The following is a 1,874-nucleotide window of genomic DNA, read 5'->3' on the forward strand; positions in this document are numbered from 1 at the left end:
CGCTGCTGCAGGGTCTACAAATCTTGTTCCTCAAGAGATGATGCTGAGTAATAACAGAGCATCTCTGCCCCCGTCATCCTGCGTTAGGCGGTCAGCAAGAGCCACCAGCTAGCGAAAGGCTATGAATAATTTTGACAGTGCTTTTTAATTTGCAGAATGCTGAAAAGTTATTTTCAACAGAAAATGAAAAAGTACATTGTAGGAGGAATAAGGGCCGTAGCCAAGTAACTATTTCAACAGGGTGTTAGCGGTTTTTCCTGCCATTTTCCTTTTGGTTCACTGCTCCACTAATCCAATACAGCTACTTAAATGAGAGGGATTTTACAGAAGTGACAATAACAGCAGCCTGTTTCCTCGCGCTCTGGGGGAGGGCACCATGATACTCTGCCTCATTAACCTATACAGACACAGAGGGGAGAACATCACCCAGGCCACCAAACTAGTCACAGCCGTTATCCTAGGATGTTGCTAAGAACTTTGACAAACCAGAGCAGCAGCAGCAGAACAACTAGGATTTTACAGAAGAGTAAAATGAACAAAAAAAGATCACCCTACCAAATACAACAACTATAATAATTACCCTTTTTTGGAAAGCATTTGCTACTATGAAGCCACATATACATTTTTTTTAAATATCCTCTGTTCTAAGACAGGGAAATTATAATTACTAAGTAAATAAAATGTTGCAATTGATAGTTTCCCAGGATGATTAGTCAGCCTGAAGCCACACATTCCATGGCACAATGCAGATGTAAACAGGGCAGGCATGTTATAGGAGTGCTAGCTGGATGATTCAGTGTCCCGTGTTCCCCAACACTGCTGATTGTGAGTGGCAGTGACCACCAGTAGGGATGAGCAGACTGGCCTTGTGCACTCGTCCTCTAATAAAAACTCATGACGTCTACTTGCTGCACTTCACAGCTTGGGAGACAGCCTGAACTCTTCTAATCTCACAAGTTTGATGACATCCTGACTGCCAATCTACTGCCATAAAAACCGCAAGCTTTTACTATTCCAGCGGGATTCTGGAGGACTATTTCCTAAAAATCCAAATGTAGCAGGAGCCTCACCTTCTGATGCTTCTTCTCCTTCTCTATTCTGTCCATCCGCTCAAGTCTCAGCCTGTCCAGCTCCAGTCTCAGTTCCTCCATCTCTGGGTTGATGCTGTTTCTACTGACCAGAACCTCCAGGATTTCCAGAACTCTCACCACTTTAGGCATCAGCCTGCCTATGGCCTCGCAGCCATACTGGTCAATGATTCTCTCAAACTCCTGTCCCACTGCAGAGGCGATGTCATACACATCCATGACCGTCAACTCGGCCACATTCTTCTCCAGGGCTGAGAGCTCCTCCATGGCTTTTCCCCTCCTCCAAACCTCCTTCCTGCCCTCAACGCAACCTCCTCCCGCTGGGCTAGCCGGGGGAAGGGCGATCTCTTCCTGCAGAGACTCTCAGATCATGTGCGGGATCTCATATAACATGCACGGCCAACATACTCTCCAGAGCTCAGGCTTGTGCTGCTGGCCTTCTAATCAGAGTGCAGGAAAGCTGCCAAGCAACTCTGTGCATCAACACGCGATCTGAAAGTATGACACCAGAGGGCGCCAATGCGCATGTCCAGCTTGGCATCTTTATTAACCCATTCACAAAACACATGGAGGGTTGCATTACAAATTACACTCCATCAGATCTGTAAATAGGCTACATGTCAGGCTTGTGATACTCCCCTTAAAACTGCTTCTTTTTGGCTTGACAGTCTTTAGTTGTTTTTGTTTTTTTTACCAAATTTCTCTGGCCCATGTTTGCGTTTGTCTTGCTTTGCCATTCTTTCATGTATTCTGTATAGTCCTATATTTAGAGAGGAAGTTAGAATA

General features: G+C 45.4%; 1 protein-coding gene across 2 annotated transcripts in view; it reads right to left on the reverse strand.

The window, feature by feature from the left end:
• RILPL1 (Rab interacting lysosomal protein like 1) overlaps positions 1-1,574 on the reverse strand; it is an 82,213-nt gene extending 80,639 nt beyond the window's left edge. The window contains exon 1 of one of the 2 annotated variants that reach the window (XM_068244558.1): positions 1,071-1,573. In XM_068244558.1, the coding sequence (XP_068100659.1) occupies positions 1,071-1,355 (285 nt within the window). In that variant the 5' untranslated portion in view covers positions 1,356-1,573. Of the gene's footprint in view, positions 1-1,070 lie in introns of both variants that reach the window. The other variant, XM_068244567.1, reaches the window with a different exon arrangement.
• Positions 1,575-1,874: the final 300 nt, after the last annotated feature.

Source organism: Hyperolius riggenbachi, chromosome 1 (assembly GCF_040937935.1).
Source record: "Hyperolius riggenbachi isolate aHypRig1 chromosome 1, aHypRig1.pri, whole genome shotgun sequence".
In the NCBI taxonomy this organism is placed as follows: Eukaryota; Metazoa; Chordata; class Amphibia; order Anura; family Hyperoliidae; genus Hyperolius; species Hyperolius riggenbachi.